The sequence below is a fragment of the Drosophila gunungcola genome, assembly GCF_025200985.1.
Source record: "Drosophila gunungcola strain Sukarami chromosome 3L unlocalized genomic scaffold, Dgunungcola_SK_2 000003F, whole genome shotgun sequence".
Taxonomy (NCBI): Eukaryota; Metazoa; Arthropoda; class Insecta; order Diptera; family Drosophilidae; genus Drosophila; species Drosophila gunungcola.
The window spans coordinates 2380750-2403347 of NW_026453179.1; the positions used below are offsets into that span (position 1 = coordinate 2380750).

General features: G+C 41.0%; 10 protein-coding genes across 11 annotated transcripts in view; 4 read left to right on the forward strand and 6 right to left on the reverse strand.

Annotated features, from left to right (window-relative positions):
* Positions 1-2394: 2394 nt before the first annotated feature.
* LOC128258760 (keratin, ultra high-sulfur matrix protein) lies at positions 2395-3258 on the reverse strand. The gene is given in 5 exon segments (XM_052990628.1): positions 2395-2652; positions 2716-2872; positions 2875-2918; positions 2920-3161; positions 3163-3258. Coding segments are annotated over 5 exon segments (690 nt in total). The 5' UTR covers positions 3244-3258; the 3' UTR covers positions 2395-2486.
* Positions 3259-3400: 142 nt separating this feature from the next.
* On the reverse strand, positions 3401-4457 carry LOC128258759 (uncharacterized). The gene is given in 4 exon segments (XM_052990627.1): positions 3401-3714; positions 3772-4015; positions 4018-4248; positions 4251-4457. Coding segments are annotated over 4 exon segments (696 nt in total). The 5' UTR covers positions 4315-4457; the 3' UTR covers positions 3401-3557.
* Positions 4458-4926: 469 nt separating this feature from the next.
* Positions 4927-5646, reverse strand: LOC128258763 (uncharacterized). The gene is given in 3 exon segments (XM_052990630.1): positions 4927-5057; positions 5113-5158; positions 5161-5646. Coding segments are annotated over 3 exon segments (630 nt in total). The 5' UTR covers positions 5618-5646; the 3' UTR covers positions 4927-4930.
* An 849-nt stretch (positions 5647-6495) lies between these two features.
* Positions 6496-7626, forward strand: LOC128258364 (uncharacterized; the record flags this gene model as incomplete). Its single annotated transcript, XM_052989949.1, has 2 exons — positions 6496-6816; positions 7483-7626. Coding segments are annotated over 2 exons (465 nt in total), but the record flags the coding sequence as incomplete, so codon positions are not given.
* Positions 7613-8630, reverse strand: LOC128258757 (uncharacterized). 2 transcript variants are annotated; one of them, XM_052990624.1, is made up of 4 exons: positions 8545-8630; positions 8384-8489; positions 7825-8323; positions 7613-7760 (listed from the first exon to the last, which is right to left on the reverse strand). In XM_052990624.1, exons 1-4 carry the CDS (start codon positions 8584-8586, stop codon positions 7634-7636), a joined length of 774 nt encoding a protein of 257 aa, XP_052846584.1. In that variant the 5' UTR covers positions 8587-8630; the 3' UTR covers positions 7613-7633. The 2 variants fall into 2 exon arrangements, with proteins under 2 accessions (XP_052846584.1, XP_052846585.1); XM_052990625.1 differs by having other exon boundaries at positions 8548-8611.
* A 129-nt stretch (positions 8631-8759) lies between these two features.
* Positions 8760-9873, forward strand: LOC128258365 (uncharacterized). The gene is given in 3 exon segments (XM_052989950.1): positions 8760-8787; positions 9221-9268; positions 9325-9873. Coding segments are annotated over 3 exon segments (519 nt in total). The 3' UTR covers positions 9768-9873.
* Positions 9874-9921: 48 nt separating this feature from the next.
* On the reverse strand, positions 9922-10977 carry LOC128258754 (papilin). The gene is made up of 3 exons (XM_052990620.1): positions 10818-10977; positions 10143-10758; positions 9922-10086 (listed from the first exon to the last, which is right to left on the reverse strand). Exons 1-3 carry the CDS (start codon positions 10945-10947, stop codon positions 9945-9947), a joined length of 888 nt encoding a protein of 295 aa, XP_052846580.1. The 5' UTR covers positions 10948-10977; the 3' UTR covers positions 9922-9944.
* A 243-nt stretch (positions 10978-11220) lies between these two features.
* On the forward strand, positions 11221-11873 carry LOC128258767 (uncharacterized). The gene is made up of 2 exons (XM_052990635.1): positions 11221-11309; positions 11368-11873. Exons 1-2 carry the CDS (start codon positions 11280-11282, stop codon positions 11800-11802), a joined length of 465 nt encoding a protein of 154 aa, XP_052846595.1. The 5' UTR covers positions 11221-11279; the 3' UTR covers positions 11803-11873.
* Positions 11874-13431: 1558 nt separating this feature from the next.
* LOC128258752 (uncharacterized) lies at positions 13432-15862 on the forward strand. The gene is made up of 5 exons (XM_052990618.1): positions 13432-13622; positions 13691-13843; positions 13903-14166; positions 14663-15184; positions 15639-15862. Exons 1-5 carry the CDS (start codon positions 13475-13477, stop codon positions 15755-15757), a joined length of 1206 nt encoding a protein of 401 aa, XP_052846578.1. The 5' UTR covers positions 13432-13474; the 3' UTR covers positions 15758-15862.
* Positions 15863-20911: 5049 nt separating this feature from the next.
* The window catches only part of LOC128258742 (FH1/FH2 domain-containing protein 3-like), a 30156-nt gene continuing 28469 nt past the window's right edge, over positions 20912-22598 (reverse strand). The window contains 2 exon segments of the mRNA XM_052990589.1: positions 20912-21286; positions 22185-22411. Of these exon segments, the coding sequence (XP_052846549.1) occupies positions 21213-21286; positions 22185-22411 (301 nt within the window). The 3' untranslated portion in view covers positions 20912-21212.

Consider the following 22598-nt stretch of genomic DNA (forward strand, 5'->3'; position numbering starts at 1 on the left):
TATTTCTGAAGGATGGTTCTGAGAGGCCGTATTTCGCTCTTTAAGCCGGCCGTGGAAACCGCATTCAGATGCGATGATACATACTGTATGTCAGTCGGCGACTAATCACGCTCCAGATGCCTCGAAGGCGGTTCCTCGCCTGCTTTCGCAGTTCGCTCGCCTCGGCAACTTGGCTGCATCTGCATTAAAGCCGCCTGCCTTTACAGCCCGGCTAAAACTAATCTCGGAGAGCTCTGAAACGGGCTGGTTGGCAAACACAAAGCAGGCGACAGGTGAAAGGATGCCTCGAGTGGCTGCCACTCGAGAGTTTTACCCAATAGGGCTTTAAGATCTGGCCCTGCATTCATCGAATTTGAGATACTACAGTTTCAGGGCCTCGGCACATTCAATTTAATTAGACTAGTAAGACTTCCTCGTTTCTCATTCTATTAGGGAAAATAATTAATGAATTCATCTGTCCTGAGTGCAGTCCCATTATACTTGACGTCGGCATGGATAACTATGATGGGATGGGAATGGTGATGGGGATGATGATGACGTCGCCGAGTCTGTTGACTCTTGACGCTGATGAGTCGCAAGAACAACAAAAAGTTTGCTGGCGGTTGGGAAATATGGCGAGTCACATATGCCAAACCAACGGGAGTACCATGATTACATAGCTGATGAAATATGCATTATCTGCCGGTTTTGGGACAAAAGTTTTTGGTGAAAATAAAAGTTGGAACCAACTGAAATTCCCCTGCAACTCTATATTTTTCCTACTAGATGAGCAAAAGTTTTAAGGAAATTCAGTCAAGGCTGCAATCAAGCCTTAGTCATTTTCTTTTCGGTATATAAAAAAATATATATTTGTATCAGCATAGATTTTTTGGTATTTACCTTATGACATGGACATGGAGTAGTTTATTTAAATATTATATAATTGCTCGTTTTCACAAAAGCCTTACAAATAACGATTGTTTTAAATCTATAAAATGCCTTGCAAATTTATTTCTAGTTATTTAGCAAAGTTTGAGGTAGATCCCTTATATTCGTTCTGTTGTGTTCGCACAAAATATGTCAATATTTTGTTTACAGTACCGCAATCTTTTGAGGTCTGAAAATTTCTAAAGAAAAATATTATTTTCCAAGCTATTCATAATCTTTAGTCATCTCGGATTTAGCTTAAGTGATTTTATAATTTCTTTTCTTTTCTACGTGTATATATGTTATTTGCCCCAGCGTCATAAATCTAAATAAAAAACGTTTAGGAAGCGAAAAATCCAACGCCTACGGCGAGATTATCACCCTGGACGAAGATATATAGCATTGCGGGGATATAGATATGCGGCGGGGCCTAAAATTAAATTTACCTTGCCAATTTTCATTCACTATGCGGTTAGTTTTTCGCTTAAAGGGAACACGAGAACGCTGAAATTTTGCGGCAACGGCAAGGGCAGCGGCAACCGTGTCCATCAAAGTGTGCAAGTCACCTCCACATATGGCCCCGGAATTCCGGCACATACCCCTCCAATCAATTGCACATTGTGCACGTAGCCACAGCAGAAACTCTGTGCGTGTTTTGGTTGAATTTCGGCAGGAGGAAAGGGAAAGGTCAGAGCTGCCGGGCTCAGGGGCGTGCGAAATCGAAACCATTGAAACCGAAAGCACTGAATGAAAACTTTTGTGGCCCAGCCTTGGGATCGAATGAATTTTCGGTGGCATGCCACCAGGCCGCAAACTTTTGCGACCCGTGCGGCCATGCAACTGACCCACAATCAACCCTACTGGGAATGTGGCCGGAAGAGGACCGAAAAAAAATCAGCGAATGTCTGCCAAAGATTTTTCATAGCTGGGCATAGGGTACAAAAAATATGTGGAAAAAAAAACTGTAAAAAGTTTGGACGTTAAAGCTACTGGGCACACTTCATAATTGTGTGCGAGCTCTCTACTAACTTGTGCCTGCGAGGCCAGCAAAAGTTTCAAGGTGCAAGTGCCAACAGGGCGTATACGTCATAAATGTGGCCTGCCTTTTGCGTGTAGCTGTGAATTGAACGTGAAGCATCTGTTGAAATCTAAATTGAATGGCGGGAAAAATCGATTTAAGTTGCACTTTGTTTATTAAGCCATATCCAATTGATGAATTGAAAACAAAAATTCGAGTTGTACCACTCGCGGGTAACGCATGGTCGGTATTATCGATTTTTATTTAATTTGAGTGCACTCATGAAAACAGCAAAATAAAAAATATTAGTCAAATTAAGTACTGAAACCGCAGAAAAACCTTTTTACAGAAATTGATAATCTTCATAGCTTACCATTTTCTTGTTTTATAACAACCGTGATTTTTTCGTTCTATGAATTTGAGTTAGCTCAACTTAATCATCTTATCTATCTTGATAGTAAAACCCTTGCTTTTATAATGCACTTATTTTATTTGATTAAGATTCCCTTGCCCTCTGTTTACAAACACAATAAATATGCGCTAAGCCCGCACAATTTGAGCTCTACAGCAACAATCGGTCATTCAAAGTCAAACAAGATACAGTATCCGAGCATCTGGCCTGCGTTTGAGTAGTACAAAGGCTGGAAGTACTGTCGAAATAAGTATGTCCGGGGCAGGTGTAAACGTTTCCGTAGTATATGCCAGCAGCAGTGTAACAGTTCACATATCTGGGAAAAATGTTGATTTAATTAAAGTATTTTACCAATCGAATACATAATAGATATACTCACTGCCTACATGTGGTGGAGGTTACCCTGCCATAGGGAAATCTTCCTGCTTTTTTCATGGATCGACAATAGTCGGTGGCATTTGTGATGGTCGTTGATCCGCAGGTTCCTGAACCTGAGTCGGAGCAGGTCACTGAGAACATGGCGGGATTGCCACAGAATTGGGGTTGTACACGTTGCACACCAAATCCGAGCCGCAACTTCCCCATCGAAGTACTGGGAGTAGGGTCTCCTAGACACAATGCGAAGGTATTTCGACTGGTGCAGGCAAAGCGATTGTCACTGCTGCACTTATTGCATCCTGGACAGGCTGGCTCGACTGACGAGGAACTGCAAAATGGTGTGCTTTCAACGCAATGGTATCCCGAGGGGCAGGTGTACAGACCTCCGATGGCCACACCATCGGAGGAGCACAACTGGAACTCGTTCTGGGATACGCAGGAAACTTTTGTTTCGGAGGCACTTATTGCAGGCTGCCTGGCAGCCCAGGATGCGGATGCCCACTCCCAGGAAGATCAGTAGGCGAAGCATCTTTGCGTGGAACTGGGGAAACCAAAGCCCGGCAAGCGAATTTAACCAGTCTGGTCTATCTAATCCAGTGCATCACTATCTATTTGCTTATCTCTGCGAACATCTATTATATTAATTGTGGCTGCACTTTCATCACGTGATAGGAGAAGGTTATACAAATCAAGTAGTAATTCAACTTGTAACTTATGAGGAATAATTAGAATAATGAGAAATAATTCTAATCGTATTATGCTGTCTTGCTTGCAAAGAATTTTTTAACAAACTTAAGTTTAGTAAACCTATCTGATATATTATTTGTTAAATTGTCAAAACATCTATGGAATCGTGAGGCGCAAAGTGGCGACACCATAAGTACATCTTGCGGGCACTTCAGCTTCGCAGTAATGCGATGAGCTATCGTAATACGTTTGACCGGGACAAGAGTAGAGATCTCCCCGCCAGTAAGTTTCACTCAGGAAACAATATATGTACCTAAGTATTTATTATTCGTTATAGTATTTAAGGAGATAAGGTATATTAAGTACTTACTGCTTACACGTGGTATTAAGGTCGATGCCATAGGGAAATCGTCCACGCTGTTGGACAAGTGAACAGTACGCGGTGGGTGTCAATCCTGTAGAATCTAGTCCGGTTTCAGTAGTGTCTCCGGGACAAGTGGCTTGGGATCCCGCGGAGGGACTTCCACAAATATTCGGATTGTTGTAATCGCAGACGTAGTTCGCTCCACAGCTTCCCAGGATCTGCGAAGGAGTGCTTGTCCCCAAGCACAACGAAAAGTCCTGGCGGTGAGGCAGGCGAAGCTGTTATTGTTATTGCAAGAACCACAACCAATGCAGGATCTTAAGGCAACATTTGTGTTACATATCATGTCATTCGCCGTGCAATAATATCCCGTCGGACAAGTGTAAACCGGGCCAAAGGGCAAATCGTTAGTCGAACAAAATTGAAACGAAGTATTTGATACACAGGCAACGTTGCTCTTGGATGCACACACATTGCAGTCCGCCGAGTGCCAAGTATATGGATTCCCAGCAAAACTCCGACTCCCAGCAAGATCAGAAAACGCAGCATCTCCAAACAGCAACTAGCGATCTTGGTGTCAAGCAGGTGTCTTTATGCTCTAGGAGTTATCTATCACTTCCAGAAACTACAACTTACGCCACAGAGTTATAACTGCAAGGTGATTAAGATATTGTCTGCGAATTTAGGGTCATTTGTGCAAGAAACTCAACTAAATATCATTTCAATTTTATGAAAAATCTAATGCAAAGTCTTTTAATTATAGATATACATCTTACAAATCATTATATTATTACAAGCCTTAGTTTAAGGCCTAGTTTCATTTATTTCATTAAATTAAATTCAAATAATGAAGACTTTAAGGAAGTCATAAAAAAATTTCTTACTTATTAAAGGATAGAATAATTTAACTATATTTATTTTTAAACTTTTGATTTTGTTAACAAGTGCACTTTCCACGTTTCTTTGTTAATAAGCTGAATATTTACCTTTTGTGCATGCCGTGTTATCTTTTAATGACTTGTCCCTCAAACACTTGTTTTTAAATTATTTACCAAAGATCAACAGTAAGGAGAACTGACAAACAAAGATATTTAACTTTGTTTTGACTAAACAGTTTTTTTTAATTCTAAAGTTTTTCAAGGCTGTCATTTCCTTAAAGATAAATTTACACACAAGTCGAAGGTTTATTGGTAACACAATTTAAAGAGATTGTACTAAAATACGGTTTAGTTGAAGGACATTTCCAGGTATTTCCAATCCATGTGGATCCTTTACTAAAGCAATAAATATATCTGTAGAAAGAAATATTAAGAAATTAGGAGATCAGCAGTAAATCCAAAAGCTCACCTAAGGCAACTGGAATCATTGGGATATGGAAAGCGACCCGTGGAGGCTTTTGTTTGCAAAAATCTACTATTACGGTTGTACTGTTGTAAAACGAACAGGTGGCGCCTGTTCCATTTATCGGTGGTGCACAGTAGTTCTTGTTGTTGATATTACACACCTGTCCTGATGAACACGAGTACTCAACGCTTACTACACTCAAGCCATCACAACGCGAAAAAGTGCTGGGACCTGTACAGGTAAAATTCTGCATGCCATCACACTTATTGCAATCATTGCAGGAGAATAGTGTCTCATTAGAAGTGCACCGCTCCGCCGATCCAGTGCAGTTGGTGTTGTTTGGACAAGTGTAGATGGGCCCCGTCGGAATATTGTCCGTGCAGTTTTGGTATTGATTTGTGGACACGCAGGCTGCATTGCTCTCCACCGAGCAGGCATTGCACTCGCCCTGGCTAAATCCCACCAGGAAAGCCAAAAGAATTCCCAGACCGAGCAGCTGGCGCAGCATCTTCAAGAGCAACTAGGGGCTTTTGCTAAACTGCAGCCAGATATAGGTATCAGTCTTATCCAGAAAGCGAATTTAGATTAAGGTATTTGCACAGAAAAATAAGTGGATGCAAACATTTTTCATTGCCATTTTTTATATCTTATGTTAAAAGTGTTTAGAACGAAACTGTAGTTGGTAAAATAAAGATATTTTAAAGAAATATTTATTTACATACAAAATGGGACAGAAATTTTTAACGCAGAGAAGGAATTTCTGACCATTATAGCGTATACATTCTCCAACAGCATGACTGCCTGCCCTTATTTTTTTCATAGTATCCAGAACCTTTTCCTTAAGTTGAAATCAAAATCGGTTGGCTATATCCTATAATTGCCATCTGTCATTAAATGTGCAAGAATTGGTACAATTAAAAAATATTTGTTTTTAATTTTTTCTGAGTTAAAATATATAATTAAATAAATTATATAATTAATGAATGCTTGGGAATACGTGTACAAAACTTGTTTAATAATAAACCGATGTTAGGTAATTTTTTTTGTGCGACCGGAGCGCCGAAAATACGTAGTCGCCGAAAAGTATGCAAAGCATTTCGGCTCTGCTGAAACGCCGGTAGCTTTATCTAAATTGGAGCACCTTTCAAGGTCCCGCCACCCGAGGTCTTTGCGGATTAAGAACAATCTGCAAATAGCTGCTAAAAACCAACAACGCTCTATTTAAGCCACCTGACTGCTGGCCACAGACATCAGTTGAAAAACAATTGCAGCCAGGAATGTCGCCCAACCGCCTTGGTTTGCCACTTAGCCTCGTGCTCCTGTTGGCCTTTCTGGTGTCCTCGACCCGCGGCACCTGCAACGTCTGCAACGCTGTCAACAACCTGACCTGCTACTCCCCCACCGAGATGCAGGCCTGCCAGGTGGGTGTCCAGTCCACGGCCACGCCCACTGCCTGCCCCTGGCTATGTCTGTGTGAGCGGATCGGGCGGGGTGCTCTGCCAGCCGCAGAATACGTCATCCGGCAGTCAGGCGGACTGCCAGTCGTGCAACCAGTGCGATGCGTCCCAAACGTTTGCCTGCACCGGAACCCAGAGCTTCGCCCTCTGCCTGGGCACAAATACCGTCCAGGATTCGGTGGGGACCTGTGCCTCCGGCTATGTGTGCAACACCAATGAAACCCAGATATGCGGTCTGCCAGCCAGTGGGGTAAGTTTGTCGTTCCTCAAGTTATGGTCTTCTTGGGCGGAAATGTTATGTCTCAAAAGGAGCAGGTGCAGGAGGAAGTTGGAGAGGAAATTAAACAATCAAGAAATTCTATTCTGTTAGGATTCATAACCACTGATGGGAGTTCAAAAACACTTTGTATACTGTTTTCTTAAAGGAAAAGTGTGTTTAGTTAAGTTCTTTAAAGATAATATTCTAGTTTATTACACGTTTTTTGTAGTCCTGTTGTATTTTATTTGCTTTAAATTACTAAGCTTTAAAGAAATAACTTACCCAAAATTAAACAAACATTTTAACAAAAGACTAAACAAACTTATATTAAAATTACCCTAGTAAAATTTAATTCCAAGTCATATAATTTAAATCTTCTAAAAATACAAACTTATTTAAATGTTCAGAATACTTACTTAAACTAAATCATTACCCAAAACCTTTTTTAGCTTTAGCTCTAAGCTTTTAGGCTTTCATAAATGGCAAAAGGAGAAAAATCATTTAAGATTAGTTTATGGATCACATGCTTTTCCTTTTAGTTTTAAAAGCTTGCAATTTTGTTTTGCACGTGCTTTATTGAAAAGACTTCATTTTCAGTGACAGAATAAAATATTTGTCTCTGCCACATAGTGAATATTAATATGCACATCTGCCTAGGTGATGGCGACCTGTTCGTATGCTGCTGCCACAGCCATCAGAACGACGAGCCGCCCCACCAGCACCACCAGCACCACCACAGCAGCACCACCTTCCACCAGTTCCGCATCCGCATACTGTGCGGAGGTTTATTGGGTGCGTGAGTTTAGCCCTACAGACAGTAGCCCGGATTAGCGTAGTCGCAACTCTGAGTCTGGGAAACGAAGTACGAGTCCGTCGGACAGTTATATTCCGCCGAGCTGATAAGAATGTTATTCTTAAAGTAGCAACTAATGTAGCTGTAAAGATAAGTGGTTAAATAGCATGAATGATGTGGAAAATTTCGCATTGTTATGCACGCACCGCTGGCAATAGGGATCCTCGGGTGACACGGGAAAAAGTCCAGTGGCATTTCGCTGGGCGCACATCTGCGTCGGTGTAAAAGGGGTGATTACAGTGGTGGTTTCAGGGCTGGTATTCACTGTAGAATCCGTGCTGCTACTTTCGGTGGTCACCGGGAATGCAGTGGTGGTGTCCACCAGTGCGTCATTTATGTCGCATGTGAGCGTTTGACCTTCGACCTCGGGCACACAAATCGCAGTGCTGGTGGCATCGCAAACAGTTCCCGTGGGGCAATACCCGAACTTTCCAGTGGGCCTAGTGGCTCCATAGCACATCTGAAAGATGCCACGACTCTGGCAGGCGAACAGATAGTTTTGATTGGCGTTGCACTGGCCACATTGCGAGGTATCGCCACAGCTCGGAGGACGTTGGCTGCTTTTCTGAACACAAATAGCCGTGAGATTGGTGCAGTCGAAGCCTTCCAGGCAATGGTACAACTGGTCACGGTGAGGGGTTCCATCTTAAACACCATTATATTAGTTGTTATTCACATTTTCTTAGAGTTATATTTTAAACTCACCTCCAAAACACAAGTAAAAGGAGGTGGAGTTGATGCAGGCAACTTTATTTGATTGACAGACATTGCAATCGGACACAGTTTGAGCAACCATAAAAGCCAGCAACACCTGAAAATTAAGCTAAGCTTAACTTCCATCTTAAATATCAAAAATAAACTTTTACCACCACAAGTCCTTTGACTATATTTTCAATCCTGTATAACATTTTTAGGTTGCCGAACTGCTTCTGCTCACTGTCAAGGTTCTGACTATACTAAAAGTTGGCTTATGATAACTACAATGTCTAGTCTCCAATGTTTATCTACTCTTTACTTTTCTCTGCTAACTGTTTTGTTTGACTTGGCTTTCCACATGATCGCTGTTTTATGGGGTCTTATGATGAGAACGTTTCTAATGATTGTGATTGGTATGTGGGTGCGGACATTGAGCAGAAGTCGAATAACTCTTTTAATTACCAGACTTCAAAAAGGTGGAACAACTTGCGCAAAGAAAGTTTTTAGTAATTGGTCAATGTTCTTTCAATTCTCTTTATTGCCATTATTCCGAACAAAAGTTAACTGTTTTGGCATATAAATATTTATACTTAGGTTATTGACCTCATTTAATACAAGACTTCAAATTGATCTTCTAAAACTACTTGTTTAAAGAGTTTTATGAACTTAACGTAAAGTTATCTCCAGGAAAACAATATTATATCATCTGAGTGTGAGGTCATTAAGTGGATTCACCAGATACTCTTTTATTATTGTCATATATTAGGAATAAGGCCCCACAAAAGCAGATGCACTATTTGCATTTTGCGGTTATTAATAAAAGCGAATGATAAATTTTACATTTAGTCGGTTTAAAAACTCAGAGCGTGCATAATGCAGTTCCTCAAAACTTTGGTAATCTAATATCCAAATCCAGAAAAATCATTTTATTATCAAGTGGTTTTCCACAGTGGCTATAACTTTCATGGTAGTTGCCGTTCTCGGCGACATAACATGCAATGTGTGCCAGCCAAATCATGTGAAGTGCGTGAATGAGACCCACTTCAGTTTGTGCCTGGACAGCGTTCCACCGGACCAGGTGATGCAGAGTCCCGATGTCCACGTCTGCACGAGCTAAGCCAAATTCTGCATGCCCAGGGGAGGGATTTCACCTTCCTGTGCCTCGGATGCCAACATAACGTGCCCCTCCTGCGATGGATCCTCCCTGTTTCTCTGCACCAGTCGAAACACCTTCCAGATGTGCGATGGGGTTAAACTTTCCAGCCAAATCACAAAGTGCAAGGATAACACCTTTTGTGCCATAGGTCAAGGGCAATTTTGTGTGGATCGCTGCGAAGCAATGAACTCAGGTACTGGTCTTCAGTGCGATAGAGAGGCACCTTTAGAGGGATAAGTATTGAATCCATCTGTAAAACTGTCTAGGGGAATAGTAATTTAATTCTTACAGAATATTTAATATTGTGAAAATTAATAAAACCCCTCTGGACTTTAAAAAAAAACTTTTAATTTTCTTTATTGTTTATTTAATTAACAATATTGTTTAATTATAAAATAAGCATACAACAAATATTTAGGATAAATTGGTGCAACCCGAATTAGCTGGTCTTACAGTTGCACAATTGAATATATCTGCGTTAAAATAGGGCTTCTCTTTGGGACAATTATAGAGGATTCCTGCCCAGTTGCCACTCTTATATACACAGTAGATATAGCTGGAAAAATCAGGAATAATTAATATTTCTTTCACGATCAATGAGGAGGTAAGTACCTGGTGCAGACTGTATCGTTGGGTATGGGATAGCGACCCATCGAACTGATTCCTTGGCAATAGACGATTTCGTTGAAGACTGGAGTTGTTGCGGTTCCTTCGGTGCTGCTGATGGCCTCCGTGACAGAAGAACTTTCTGAAGGAGGAGTTTCTGTGGAGCTTTCAGCAGAACTTCCGGTAGAAGAATCACTGGTTGTCATGGAAGCATCTGTTGAAGAACTTTCTGTGCTCGATTCCAAAGTGGAGTCTGTTGTTGGCGTTTCAGAAGCTGTAGTAGTGCTATCATCTTTTGCTTCCACAATCCGATCGCATATGTCATCATCCGTGGATTCGCAGCGGGTAATACATGGATTTCCGGAGGCAGCTTGTGAAGCACTGCAAACGTAATCCTCAGCACAGGGTATATCGTTGGCGGAAACCTCGCCATTGTTGCAAATAGCAAAGGTGGTCAGCGAAGTGCAGGCGAAGGTTGCAAATCCGGCGCATTGCCCGCATTTCGAGACATCACCACAGCCACGTTGGACATCCGTACCGTTGGCAAAGCAAATAACACTGTAGTCCGTGCAAATGGGAGTGTCGTCGGGACAGGTGTAGTTGACTGTCTGATCGCGAACACCTACAAAATTAGTAAGTCATTAGTTGGAAGATTACCAAGAGAAAGTTAGGCCACCTTACCGTCGAAGCATATTTGGAATTCCCTTTCACCGATGCAGCTGTGCGAATCCGCGCACCGACCACATGAGGCATTTACGGTGGCCGAGGCCAAAAGAGCCACCAGCACTGCGATCAGCATGAACGCCTTCATTGTGAGTTTACGATTAAATCGGAAAGGAGGAACCACACAGCTTTATAAGCCCCGCACTGGGGTGATATCTTTATAGTGGTCCCGGGGCCATAACATTTATCTTTCAATGCCGAGCAACGACCGTAAAGCTGTTCTTCCTATTAAGGTAATCTTCGAGTAGCACGGGAGCGCTACTTGGCAAATAGTACCATATATTTTTAGATCTTTAGCATACCAAATCCCCAGTATAAAAATCTAACGCTATCTGCTGTTGCTCACTGTCTGTTTATTATAAAAGCCATGCGCCTGATGGCTACTTTAGTTAGTCCGTTAGGAAGCATCAAAAAAGCAAAATGCAACAGTCCCAAATTCTGAGAAATCTGGTAAGCTTATGAGGGAATTTAGTAAGGGGAAAACCATAATAATAATTACACTTTTCAGTGTTTTTTTGTGGCCTTTAGCTCTATGGCTGTGGTGGTCCTTGGATTGTGCAATAACTGCCAGGAAAACGGAGTGGCCTGCCTGAATGAAACACACTACAGGTTCTGCTCCCCCAATGTGGCTCCCAATCAGATTGCCCGGTGTAGCGATGGTCAGGTCTGCACCAGCCTGGGAATCATCTGCATAGAAAAGGGCGCTTATGACCCAGCCTGTTCGGACTCCGCTGCCGATGGATCCTGTCCCACCTGCGATGGCTCCAGCATGTTCGTCTGCACCAGCCGCACCACCTTCCAGATGTGCGATGGGTCCACTCTAACCAGCCAGGTCACCAAGTGCAAGGACAACAAGATCTGCTCCATTAAATCTGGCAAATACTGCGTGGACCTTTGCGAAGCTGGCGTTTCCGTTGAGTGCGACAGAGAAGCTCCGCTTTAGAGTAACGGAAATGAGTTTTAAACATTTGTACTAAATAAAATAAAATCAATACAATTAAATACCGGTTTTTATAAAATATTTAAAACATTAATATATATTATTTTATTTTTTAACTAACAATTCGACTTTAATCTTATCAACAGCACACTGGTAACAAAACGTAGTAAAAGCAAATATTTTGTACTCATTTTAAAATTGTTCAGCAATTTTTCAGTTGACTATTTTTGGAATCGATTTTAATATCTGAAATATATTCCATATTCAACTTTATTAAAATGCATTTAATCAAATAGAAACTATCTTAATTCTAATATTTTTCACATCGATTCAAATATTTTAATATTTTAGTATGCATTGTTATTATGATTTAATCATTAATTTAAATATAAAATATATAATTTTGAATTAAATAGCCAAATATTTGTTTGTGTTATTCAATTTTTGTTATCAGTGTATAAATATAAATATATATGTTACTTTGATATAAAAATTTAAGTTAAGAAAGATATCTTGAAATTAAAAAACACAAGTGCCATTAAGTTGTATTTCTTTACATATTTGTTTTTCTTTAATTCTTGTTTGCATTTTATGATTTTTGTTTTAGTTCAAAATGCTTTAAACATTTTTTAACAGAAGAAAATTGGACTTACAAGATATTGAAAAACTATTCAAGTATTATGAATTATTTCTTAAGAGCTATTATATGAGCCTTGTAAAAAGCTGTTAAAATAGTTTTCTATATAATAGCCAAAGAAAAAAAAACAATCAACATTTATTTCTTGGCTTTATTAATTTCAGCATGATATTTTGATAAAACTTTTTAGTTGTCCTTCATAGTCATATTGTCGCCTAAGCCTCTTTTGTTGTTTGTAAATAAGTCAAAGTCCCAAAGAACTTCCGCCATATAAAACTTAGTATCACCCTTCAGCTAAAAGCTTATCATTGTTTTGGTCATCTCACGTTACCAGGGACAAAAGCAGTGCAAATTCCGTTGCGAAGGTCAGTTCTTTGGCCTCAGAATAAAAAAAACAATTCTGAAGTAAGCCAAAAAACAAAAAAATACCTTCATCAATTTTAAATATACCTTAATTGAATTAAGCAATTTAATTGACATTGACCCAATTTCGTCGGTGCTGCGTAATCAAATTAGATATGTGAAGCAATGACGTCAAAGTGGTGTAAAATTGTTATATACTGTAACATTTGTTTACGGTGCTGCAGATACCCGAATCAAATTGCTCAGCACTTTAATGCTTTGATATTCGGTCTGCAGAGGAGTTGCTCCACATTTAATGGGCGCCCAGAGGTGTGGAAAAACAAATTCGCAACAGGAAACAAACAGTGAAAAGCGAGAGCACAGAGATGGGACCACTTCCCATCCAAACACAGTCAAAAAATCCAACACGGCCCCCCGGCATTTCGCTGATTGTGGCGCATCTAATTGTTGTGACGATTGCGTTTTGTTATTGTAATTAATATTCAGCTAAACTCAGCTGGGGCTTAGTAAAACTAAAAAGCGAAAAGCGTTGAACAAATTGCGGTCATTAAACTTTTTGCCACGCCGAGTGAAATAAATTGTCGCCCCCGCAAGCGCAGCCTTTCATAACAAAGTCACAAATCAACGCGAGCGGATCTGCCAACTGCCTACCGATCTCCCAGTGGATAATTAACCATGTTGCCCATGCAACTGACTGTGGCTTTCAGCCTTTTGGTCCTGGCCACCTGTAAAGTGCACAAGCCAGCGCCGACAAATAGTTGGCGGGACATGCTGTTCGGCAGCAAATGGCTAACACCTGCTCCGCGTTGGCGAGAATCCAAGTGTGGGTCCTAAAACCTATTACCTCAATAGAGACAGTGTTTGAATTAAATTTTGTGTAACACCCAGCAGTTTTGCCCATTTTTGCCCTGGTTCCCATTGGTCCTGGCAGCTGCTCAGCGCCTTCGGGCGAACAGGGAAATTGCATTCCCAGCAAGGATTGTGTGCTGAGAAATGGCATTCCAGCTGGTCCCTGTGGCGGTGGCTATGGCGTGTGTTGCATCTGTAAGTTTTCACCTGACTGCGAGGCCCGGAAAAATGCGTTTCCTTATACTTTCGTTCAGTTCTTCAGACATGCGGCGGTGTCATACGCGAGAACTCCACGTACTTTGTGAATCCCAATCATCCGGATGTCTACGACGGTACCGGAAGTTGCCAGGTCACGGTGCAAAAACTACACCCGGATATATGCCAGTTGCGACTGGATTTGGATATGTTTTCAATAGCCCCTCCAGAGGCGGCCAATCATCTATGCAATCAGGACCAGCTCTTGATATCGGGCGGCAGTCCCACACCCACCATTTGTGGCAGTTCAACCGGAGATCACAGTGAGTTTGCCAGAAGATTTAATCAAACTAATTGGTTATTCAACGAAAAGCATGAGAAGCTTAATACCTAAATTTAGTTTTGCAAAAATCTGTTTTGTTATTTTATAAGAGTTAAAGTCAATTTATTGTTATCAGTTTTGTTATTTTATAAGAGTTAAAGACAATTAATTGCTTTATTTCGGAATTTTTCCATTTGTGGCAAACTTTTTGTTTTTGGATACATTACTAGTTTTAAATTTTTTTAGTTTTTAAATTTCTAATTGTTTTTTTAAACTCAATTTTACAGCTTATTAAATAATATATCTCTCCATATCGGCTTAGTGGACAACATTGTTAGTCACCATCTTATGCTTATGACTTGAAAAAAATTATGTTTAATATATAAAAAGCACCCCCAGACCGTGTGTACAAATACTAAAACTTATAACCACTCTTTACGATTAGCACTGTAAACAAAAGCGGCTTACTTTTCAATGCCAACCTTGTGTTTTCGCAGTGTACATTGACGCGGGTCTGGGGCAGAGCAACCCGATTGTTCTGTCGGTGATCACCAGCGCAAGTTTTCCTCGTCTGTGGCGCATCCGCGTCACCCAAATCCACTGCGGCAGCATAAGTCGAGCGGATCAAGGCTGCCTGCAGTACTACACGGCCATTAGTGGAAGGGTTCGAAGCTTTAACTACAACACAGTTGGTGGAAGACAGCTGTCCAACCAGGACTACAGCATCTGTATTCGTAACGAGCGCAACTTCTGCGGAATTCAGTACAACGCCTGTCCAGATCTGGAGAACAACAGATCGAGGTCGTTTACGCTGACTGGAAACTCGAATAATCCTGTGCCCACAATGGTGGGTGGTGGAGGATCTCAGGTGTCCACCATCAGTGGGTGTGTCAGCGATTGGCTTCTGATTGGCTGCATCAGATCGGCGGACAGGATTCCTCCTCTGCCCGGTTGCGAGGATCGCGTTTGTGGCGGGACTTTCAGTGCGGAAGCTGGGATGCTGGCCAAAACGGTGCAGTGTAAGTAGAATCAAAGTTTATTGACTCTCCTTAAAGAATTAAAGTTTTGTCATTGCTATTCTCACAAAAATAAGGCACTGGGTTAAAATTTGTTCTATTTTAAATAAGGTTTATATTAACATGTTTGTCAAAATTCAAAATTTTAATTACTAATTTTGCAAGAAACTTTTGTATTAAATATCTTATAATTTTAATAAATTCTTTAATATGTCAATGTTAATCTCAGAAAAAAAGGCTACTTACTGCCTTAATATCCTGTAACTACAAGGGTTTTGTAATTTAAAGTAAACATTTAATATTAATTTTCATTCCTCATAAATTTATTTTTAACTTTGTTTTCGCAATCTAGAGTTTAATTAAGGTTGGAGTTTATAGTATTTTTTTTTATCACCTATTAATTGAATTCCCTGACTTGTTAATAATATTATCTATAATTTTCTTAATATCCTGACAGCCAGCGTTCGTCCATTCCGGCTTTACTTCCACACGGATGGCGTAGAGGCTCCCAATGATATAGACAACCGGGGATTTTGCCTTGATTATGTTCAGCAGCCATGCACAAATGGTTTCTAGCCAGTCCAAAAAGTATGCAATACTCTTTATAAAAACCCATGACATGACCCATGCGACTAAAATCGCTAGGAAATTGTGTCAGTCGAGTTTGTGCACTTGTTTCGTACGGTCGTGTTAAGCTCCTAATTATCAACCAGAGAGTGATCTCCAATTTCTTTTGTTGTGCTTATCTGCGCGCAATCTATTTTTAGACGCCGTCCGACGGTGTCTTTAACGAGTTCTACCAATTTAACACCCGAGCGGCAGTGTAAGCGTTGTGTACGACTCTGCCCATTGGGCTAGGTCTTGTCTCTCGCTTGTGCTCCCACTGCCCAGCGAGAGATAAGAAGTAAAGACTTTTGAAAATTTTGCATTTGATTTCTATTATTTTCCTAATCGAAAATATAGTTAATTAAAAATGAATAGCAACACACCTTCTTATCCGTCACTCTCGAAAGAGCTGTCCGGATTTGAGAAGATGAAGGAAATCGCTGGTGAATCTCCCGCGGAACTTCGAGCCAAACTTGCAAGAGATTTGGCTCGACGACATGTGGACACCCTTCTACAACAAAACGAAGAAGCTGTTAAAACTAGCTCTGCAACACCTGTAACTAACACCGTTACAGCTACAAGTGCCAGTTCTGGCACCACCACTTACACCGTTGCAGCTTCTTCATATACCACTCCAGTTACCTCTGCAGAAATGTTAACGTCTCCAGGAATTAACAATTTCCCAAAAGTACCCGATATGGGGTGCTCGTTTCAAGCACCAAGTACTTCTCTTCGCAGGAAACGAAACACTTCAAACTGCAGTAAAGAGCCAGAGAGCATCAAGAAAAGTAAAGGCAATTTAAACAAAATTGGTAATTCAGGTCAAGCTTCGACGTCCAATGGACTACGCAACAACCGATTTGCACCTTTAGCTGAGGAAATAACCTCTATTGAGGATATGGAGACAAGTGATGAAACGTTTGATCCTAATGGCCAGAGGCATAGTTCAAACCAACCTGAATCGACCAAGCCGAAACCTCCACCCATATGTGTTCCAAAGGTAATCAATATTCTCACTCTGGAACGGACCCTTGATGAAATCATCTCTGAAAATCAATATGAGATACGAACATCTAAATTCGGAATTACTCGCATATACACTGACAGTGCTGAGGCATTCCGCAAGGTGGTTCGTAGCCTGACTGCATTAAACTGCGAGTTTTGGCATCATCAACTCCGTGAGGACAAACCATTTAAGCTGGTGCTGAGGAACATACATTCCACAGTCCCTAAAGAGGAAATAGAGCGTTGCTTTACGGACAAAGGTTTTAACGTTGTTAATATTTACTGCCCAAGAAAGACTGGCCTGCGCGGGACCACGGACAACGTTAATGCTAATGATAGGCAAAACTTGTTTTACGTTAATCTCAAGATGACTCCGAATGTAGCTGAGTCGCTTAAAATTAAACAAATCGGAAGGCACAGAGTTACGGTAGAAAAGGCTACTCGTAATAAGGATCTCGTCCAATGTTATAAATGCCAGAATTTTGGACACACTCAAAATTGCTGTTTTATAAAGCCTGTTTGTGGGAATTGTGCCGGAGATCATCCTACCAACTCTAAATCCTGCGAGTCGCATATTAACAACCAATGTATGTGTGCAAACTGTGGTGAAAATCACCCTGCTAGTTTTAAAGGCTGTAAGAATGGAATTGTGCAAAAAACTTAAACCTGGATTAAATCTCAGCAAAACAACAAGCAATAGGACAAACGAATCCCGAAACGGTCAACTACTCTCCATGTCAGCTACCAGAGATGGCGTCTCTTATGCAGACATGGCCAGAAATAGCCTTCCGAGCAGTACCAGCGCTGCAGCCAGACAGCCTGTGGCACATATTTCTGGAGATGACCGCAACTCTGACAGAAATCTGTCCACCTTGGAAAGGGCAATCTTTGATATAAATGCTAGGCTGGATCAACTCTTCAAACTAGTCATGGAAACGATTGAGTCGAACAAGGCCTTTCGCGACCTAGTTCAGATTCTTATTTCAGGGAAATGACAGTCGCAACACTTAAGATCGGACTATGGAACGCAAGAGGTCTAGTTAAGAAAAGTGAAGAACTTCGTCTTTTCCTTATTGATAACTCAATAGACATTATGCTCATTACAGAGACCCATATGCGTCCTGGTCTTAAAATGTACCTACCTGGTTATGACCAATACCTTGCCAATCACCCTAGTAACACCGCTAAAGGAGGATCTGCTATCCTCATCAAGGCTAACATTATTCATACTCAGGCTGAGCCCACATCACGAAACGATCTACAGCTAGCTAGTCTCGATCTTCCAACAAATGGAGGTGTTCTTAAAATAGCTTCATTGTACCTTCCTCCCAACGAGCCCTGGACAAAAAACGACTTCGACCAGCTTATAGCATCTCTGGGCCCTAAATTTTTGGCTGGAGGGGACTTTAATGCCAAACATCAATGGTGGGGCAATATAAGGTCTTGCTGTCGGGGGAAGCGTCTTCAAGAAGCCATAATTTCTAGCTCAAGCCAAATCCTAGCTACTGGGGAACCTACCTTTTATTCTTCCAATACCAGACTTACGCCAACAGCCCTGGACTTTTTTATTGTGAATGGAGTAGCACTCAATAAGCTCTCGATCGAAACAAAATACGAGCTATCCTCCGATCATTTATCAGTTGTTGCAACTTTAAGTCAAACACAGCAATACAAAATCAAAAGGAAATCAATTCTACCGCCCGGCTCCTCAGTTGAAAAATTTAAGGAAACCCTAGACAGAAGCTTAAATCTCAACACAGTGATTAACCATCCAGAGGATCTCGAAGATGCGGTAACGGTTTTCATGGAAAAAATATACACTGCTGCGACAGCTGCTAGCCTAAATCAAAGACATCCTACGGACCAAAATAAAACCAACCTGCTCCCACAAAATGCTTTAATTCTTATACAGCTAAAAAGGAAAGTTCGTCGCGAGTATACAAGAACAGGAGATAAGCGAATCTACAATATTTACAAAAGGCTTTCAAATCGCCTAAGAAAAGTGTTGACAAAGAACAAACAGGACCAAATTGACTGTATGTTGGAAAACGCGAGTCCAGATGCATCTACTAACTACTCTCTATGGAAGCTCACAAATCGGTTTAAGAGACAGATCATTCCAAAGGCTCCTATCAGAAATCCCGCTGGTGGTTGGTGTCGCTCCAGTCAGCAGAAGGCTGATATCTTTGCTGACAGTTTAGAGAACAGATTTAAGCCGTTAAACCTAACTCCGATAGAAAATCGAATCCTTGTGCAAATGCGTCTGGACAGACCTTTTCAAATGGCCCTGCCCACAAGGCCTGTAACACTGGAAGAGGTTGAGACACAGATCGGAAAGCTCAAAAACAAAAAAGCTCCAGGTGAGGATCTCCTGGACAACAAAACGCTCAAAATTCTTCCCAAAAAAGCACTACTTTTTATAGTACTGCTGTTCAACAGCGTCTTAAGGCTCAGTCATTATCCAAGTACATGGAAGAGTGCTATTATCACAATGATTCCCAAGCCAGGAAAGCAACCCACCGAAGTAGACGCATACAGGCCAATCAGTCTCTTACCGGCATTGGGCAAAATGATGGAAAGAGTGATATTGGATCGGATCCTTGGACTAGAAAGTGTGAGCAAAGCTATTCCAAAGTTTCAGTTTGGTTTCCGAAAAAGTCACGGTACTCCTGAACAGCTACACCGCGTTGTCAATTTTGCTCTGGAAGCCATGGAAAACAAAATGTATGCAGTTGCTGTGTTCATGGACGTTCAACAAGCCTTTGATAGGGTATGGCACGACGGTCTCCTAAGTAAACTGAAGATTATACTAACGCCACAGCTTTTCCTCCTCATTCAGAGCTTTTTATCAGAAAGGAAATTCAGTGTGACTGTCGATGGTGAGAAGTCGTCAAAACGTCCAGTCTCAGCCGGTGTACCCCAAGGCAGTGTACTAGGCCCGACGCTTTACTCACTCTACACGTCAGATATGCCAGATTCCTGGGGCTGTGCCGAAGTTGACGATGATAACATGCTCATCGCAACATACGCCGACGACACTGCGGTTTTGGTCAGGAGTTCAAGTATAGATATTGCAACCTCGGGCCTGCAGGAGTACGTGACACGCTTTGAAAAGTGGACTACAGAATGGAACATAGGCATCAACTGCAGCAAATGTGCTTGTGTCACATTCTCCACAAGGCCAAAAAACTGCCCAGGCATTTCCATGCTCGGCTCTGTACTTCGACACGAGTCCTACTACAAGTACCTTGGTGTGATTTTGGATAGAGGACTCACTTTCCAGAGGCACACAACCATGGTCAAGCAGTCTGTGCTCTCAAAGGCAGCAAGTATGTCCTGGGTTCTATCTCCAAGAAATAAGCTCTCACTGTCCAACAAAGTTCGCATCTATAAAGCTATTCTTAGTCCAATCTGGAAATATGCATTACAAATCTACGGCACAGCGTCTAAGTCGAACCTAAACAAAATCCGAGTAGCACAAAGTAAGATTATCAGATCAATTTGCAACGCCCCCTGGTTCATGAGAACTAGTGATATAGAAAGAGATCTCCAAATCGCAAAGATAGGCGATGTATGTCGTACGCACGCCGAAAACTACCTCAGACGTCTTGGCTCTCATCCTAACACCCTGGCGAAGAGGCTAATATGGAGACCTACCAAAAGAAGACTTAAAAGATACCACCCACATGACCTACCATTAAGATATATTTAACACATTCGAAGTCTGAAGAAATTAAGATGTAAATCAAGTAGAATTAATGTATAATCTAATATGCCAAAATTTTGTTATCCCCTATATTTACAACCTGCTCAAGCTGCCACATAGGTAGCAGTATACCTGTTAATTTTGAATAAATATACACTTTAAAATAAAAGGAAATTGTGACTGGCGCTGCAGAAGTCGCACACAAAACGCGCATCTTTTTTTATTTGTAATAAATATGTATTTATTTATTGATTTTCGTAATTAAGTTAGACATAACTTGTAGATTTAAGTTAATTTAGAAAGCACAAATTGTGTCGTATTTTGGTACAAATTTTAATGATGTGGCTCGGGATATCGAAATTTCTTGTAATCGAAATTGTAACATTAAAATCGTTTTCAACTACTAATACAGGTTTGTTGAATTACGTTTAATTAATAATACTTAGCTGAAGCAAAAACAAAAAATTAAATAACAGAAAAACACGATGAAAAACGTTTTTGTTTAAGGACATTTTCGTTGATGTTGTTGGTACTTAAATATTGTTGCAGTACTGATGATGCGCACGTTGTCATATAAAAGGGATTTTCTGGGTTCGCTTGCTCGCCTGAGATCGCCAATTTCAGTCTGTGCGCGTAGTGCCCGACTTGTGACGTCACTGGGGATAGAATTATCTCGGATGTGATGCGGGTATCTACTATGGTAATCTCCTAGTCCTAATAGGTTTGTATTAAGGCAGCCACGTGCTGTTTTTCCTCTTCGGTCAAACCGTTCTTTAGCGTGCGACGCACTGCAAAACATGAATCAAATGTGTTATAATAAAAATCGAAAAGAGTTACATAAAGGATTTAGTTAGGCTGTCATTCTATGTTAAGTGTTAAGGTCATGCAGCATTTATTTTTGAAAATCCGTTAGGCCACATGCAAATATATACAAATGGGTGTGACGACTTTTCGACCCATTTTTCCATGCAATAAAACCAGGATATTCAACAAAATACAAAACAAGGCTGAATACAAGTATCAGCCAATTGGGGTTGAAACAAATTATTCGTAAAACAAGAGGTGTAGAACTCAACACAAATCAATTCACTAACCAAAAAAGGTAAAACCTAAAAAAACAGTTGGCTGTTCTTTTGGCAACGGTTACGGATACGGTTAACAGTAACGCTTTCTACGGCGATGGTGCTCTTTCAACTGTGAATCCTTCGCGCGTGCGGCTGCGCTTCACTTCGATAGTCAATATTTCAGATTGGTTGGGTTTGGTTTTATTGATTTTTTATTTGGTTTGTTGGATTGGTGCGTTAATGGTAATAGAACGAAATGGAAAGAAATTAAAACCCAATATAGGCAACAGATTCGTAAGCTGGCAAAACTAGAGGGAAAAAGCTGCGAAATCGGGAATATATTGTAAATAGGGGAACAACTGCAGGGCTTCGTGTGAATTTGGAATTTTGTGTGTGGTAAATACATATTTATAAAATTATATAGTTTTTCTTTGGAATTGTTGTTGCTGGTGTAGTGTGTTTCTGGTTTTGAAGTATCCAGCTAGAGGTTATACACATAGCGCGCTGTGTGTGATTCGAAAAGATATAGACCAGCACCTTTTCATTAAAAAACGTATTCTCACTGTCAGAGTTTTTTGACGTGGATTTGGAATGGATTGATTTGTGGGAGCAGTCAACTTACATGATTTGCGATCCGCGTGACGCGTCCGTTTCCGTTCCCTTGGAGTTGTCCGGGTTCCGGGTGCCTTGGTGGCGGTTTTTACCAGAGATTCCAATATCTCATCGTCACCGTCGGTGAACTGCTCCTCACTCTGGCGGGTGATCGGCGAACGGAGCTGCTCCGCCCGCCTTCTGCGCCAGGTGAGCGTTCCATCAGCCTGGTCTGCACTAGATGTGTCTAGCAATTTTCTGTAATACAAAATGTTTTAAACTTTAGATCACAGAAAATCTTTTTGTAAATGTATAAATCTATGAAACCCTTTTCTCTGATAAGCAAGAAGACGTTGAGAAATGTTAATCTCACAATTATAAATAACTTTAAAAAAGCTTATCGTATTATATTTCCGAAAATTCGGGTCATTTGAATAGCGATAAG

What these genes read in the sequence shown, in the direction of transcription:
- LOC128258757 (XM_052990624.1), bottom strand. Translation starts at nt 8,586, where the DNA reads ATGTTATACAGGATTGAAAATATAGTCAAAGGACTTGTGGTG. An exon ending in TAGTCAAAGGACTTGTGGTG is followed by an intron (nt 8,490 to 8,544) that starts GTAAAAGTTTAT and finishes CTTAATTTTCAG; the next exon opens with GTGTTGCTGGCTTTTATGGT. An exon ending in GAGGATCCCTATTGCCAGCG is followed by an intron (nt 7,761 to 7,824) that starts GTGCGTGCATAA and finishes TTATCTTTACAG; the next exon opens with CTACATTAGTTGCTACTTTA.
- LOC128258754 (XM_052990620.1), bottom strand. Translation starts at nt 10,947, where the DNA reads ATGAAGGCGTTCATGCTGATCGCAGTGCTGGTGGCTCTTTTGGCCTCG. An exon ending in ATTCCAAATATGCTTCGACG is followed by an intron (nt 10,759 to 10,817) that starts GTAAGGTGGCCT and finishes CTAATTTTGTAG; the next exon opens with GTGTTCGCGATCAGACAGTC. An exon ending in AACGATACAGTCTGCACCAG is followed by an intron (nt 10,087 to 10,142) that starts GTACTTACCTCC and finishes TGATTTTTCCAG; the next exon opens with CTATATCTACTGTGTATATA.
- LOC128258767 (XM_052990635.1), top strand. Translation starts at nt 11,280, where the DNA reads ATGCAACAGTCCCAAATTCTGAGAAATCTG. An exon ending in CCCAAATTCTGAGAAATCTG is followed by an intron (nt 11,310 to 11,367) that starts GTAAGCTTATGA and finishes TACACTTTTCAG; the next exon opens with TGTTTTTTTGTGGCCTTTAG.
- LOC128258752 (XM_052990618.1), top strand. Translation starts at nt 13,475, where the DNA reads ATGTTGCCCATGCAACTGACTGTGGCTTTCAGCCTTTTGGTCCTGGCC. An exon ending in CTATGGCGTGTGTTGCATCT is followed by an intron (nt 13,844 to 13,902) that starts GTAAGTTTTCAC and finishes ACTTTCGTTCAG; the next exon opens with TTCTTCAGACATGCGGCGGT. An exon ending in GCTGGCCAAAACGGTGCAGT is followed by an intron (nt 15,185 to 15,638) that starts GTAAGTAGAATC and finishes ATATCCTGACAG; the next exon opens with CCAGCGTTCGTCCATTCCGG.